General features: G+C 33.1%; 1 protein-coding gene across 1 annotated transcript; it reads right to left on the bottom strand.

Annotated features, from left to right (window-relative positions):
- Window positions 1–1,306: 1,306 nt before the first annotated feature.
- On the bottom strand, window positions 1,307–2,206 carry LOC144563621 (receptor like protein 26-like). Its single transcript, XM_078313103.1, has one exon. The coding sequence runs from the start codon at window positions 2,204–2,206 to the stop codon at window positions 1,307–1,309; it is 900 nt and encodes a 299-aa protein (XP_078169229.1).
- Window positions 2,207–2,538: the final 332 nt, after the last annotated feature.

Here is a 2,538-nt window from a genome sequence, read left to right as displayed (position 1 = left end):
ATTCAAATCTGAAATAACGTTCTTTTTTATAGTTGATATATAATGTCTGACGGATGTTATAAGTCAACAGTTTTTTTATATATTTCGAAATCTGACAACTTCATTTGCTATTGTTGATTTTTATTTTGTTGTTCCTATTAATAAAAAAAATTGGAATTGAATGGAACATTCGGTGCGCCTATAGGTACCAACGAGTTTTAATTGTACTCTGCATGTACTTCAGGTGCAATTCATATAAACGGATGGTCTAAACTAATCTCAGCTAAACTAAACTCAATTCAGTATTTATGACAATTAGAAGGGATCTAATTTAAAATTCATGCCAAGTTAAAAAGAACGATCTGATAGACATCAAACGTACTCTTCTCTGGTGTTTTAGAACTGATCTTCTGAAGAAGAAGAAAAAAAGAGACGAATAGAACGGCGTAGAGAAGTTTTTTTTTCTATATATCGATTTAGGAGAAGGGCACGGTTATATACATGGCGTACGTTCGAAATAAAATTTTGGTTTTTGACACTGCGGGCTCTCCTCAAAAAGACAGTGTGTGATTCTTTTCTTCTTCTTTTTTAAATTAATGTTTACATGTACTGTTTATGTGAATTCACAGTCTCTGAGATATCTCAAAAGTAGAGTGTTTTCTTTATAAATCTCAACTATTCAAATAAATTATATACGAATTTCGAAGCACAAATAATACTAGCCCCATGCGCTATCCCCGAATAGGCAACGGACACGTCAGTGGAGGATACGTAATCCTGTTATGTTTGCATAATTTACTTTTAGTCATTATAGGCTTTCCTATTTTTACAAATTCTAATTGATCCGATATTCATGAATTATAATACAAACTTCGAAGGTCAATATAAGGTAAATTAAATGCATGTGACTTTGATTTTTATCTCCTGCATGTTGTAAGAAAGACATATATTAATTCCAAAGACTGAAACTCAGCCTACTATATATTGTTATTTTTTGTTAAGATGGTCACAAATCAAGATGGTTCTGTTCTGATATCAGAAATTAAGAAAGAGAACTAATTTTTAATTCCTACTTCTTTTAGTGGTTTTATTCATACCAATCCAAATCCCAAGATTGTTTCAAGAAATTAAGCTTATGTCGGTACTATTAGACCAAATTCACCACATTGATACCTTTGTTAACAAACAATCACACAAATAGTTCCTAACATACATTTTGTGACCTTTGTGTGTAAAAAATGATATTTAATAGACAAACACGTACACTCTCATGAAAATACATAGTAATTTATACCCATTTATTATTACAAAGACCTTATAATATCCATCAGTGAATATGTTGAATGTAAAACCTATCTATAATGAAATTAAACCACTTTCTTCCATTCTCCCATAATATCGTTGCCCAAATTACAAAAACAAACCCCACACCTATCCCCAATCCAATAGGAATAGAGATCCAATTTACATCAGTTGAAGACTTTGAAGGCAAACCTTTATCAAACACATAATTTGTAGGAGTTGTTGGGCAATGCATCGATAAAGGACTACCACACAATCCAGGGTTACCCAAGTAAGAATCATTTGAAAAGGTTGAGAACTGACGTTCTTTTGGTATTTCTCCAACTAAATTGTTGTATGACAGATCTAGTCCAGAAAGAAAAGTGAGAGAGGTGAGTTCTTGAGGGATGTGTCCGGAAAACTGATTGAAGGAGAGATCCAGTGATTGAAGTTGCTTTAAATTTCCAAATTGTTGTGGAATTGGACCAATTAGGGCATTGTGTGATAGGTTAAGTACATCAAGTGACTTGAGTTTTCCGATCTCTTCAGGTATTCTCCCCGAAAATGTATTATTTGACAGATCAATGTAGCTAAAAATGTCAAGTGAGTGTATCTGCAGATCAAAACTCTGCCCTTTGTATATGACTGAAGCTGCATACGCATTGTCATCTAGACCCATCCTAGAAAGCAATTGGGAATTTGTAATAGATGCACTCATCATAACCTTTAGATTCATGAAAATATTTTTAGGCAATGTACCACTGAAATGATTTGAGTAAAGGTCAAGAACTTTTAGCATGGGGAAAAAGGAATCATTTCCTTTTGTTATGATTTCCACGTCTGAAATTTCTCCATAAAACATATTTGATCTTAAGATAAGAACTCTCAAATTTACAAGATTTCCCAGCCAATAGGGAAATATGTTCACTATCTGGTTGTTTTCCATGTCTAAGACCGTGAGATTTATTGTTTTAAGTGCACGGGCTTGACTGATATTTTGTAGCAATGGCCCGCTTAATTTGTTACTTTTCAGGAAAAGCTGTTTCAATCCAGTTTCTTTTAGAAGGCAAGATGGAATTATTCCTGTTAAATTGTAATATGAAAGATCAAGCACTCTTAGTGATGTCATATTACAAATGGAAAGGGGAATCTCTCCCGTGATATTATTATTTGAGAGGTCTAATAAGAAAATATTTGTTTGGTAATTCAGAAAAGTAGGGAAATCTATTAAATTGCACGATGCCAGCTGCATTGTAACTATTTGTGGAAATGAAGCAT

This window comes from Carex rostrata, chromosome 12 (genome assembly GCF_964058835.1).
Source record: "Carex rostrata chromosome 12, lpCarRost1.2, whole genome shotgun sequence".
NCBI lineage: Eukaryota > Viridiplantae > Streptophyta > Magnoliopsida > Poales > Cyperaceae > Carex > Carex rostrata.
This window is presented reverse-complemented; position numbering and strand designations above follow the sequence as displayed.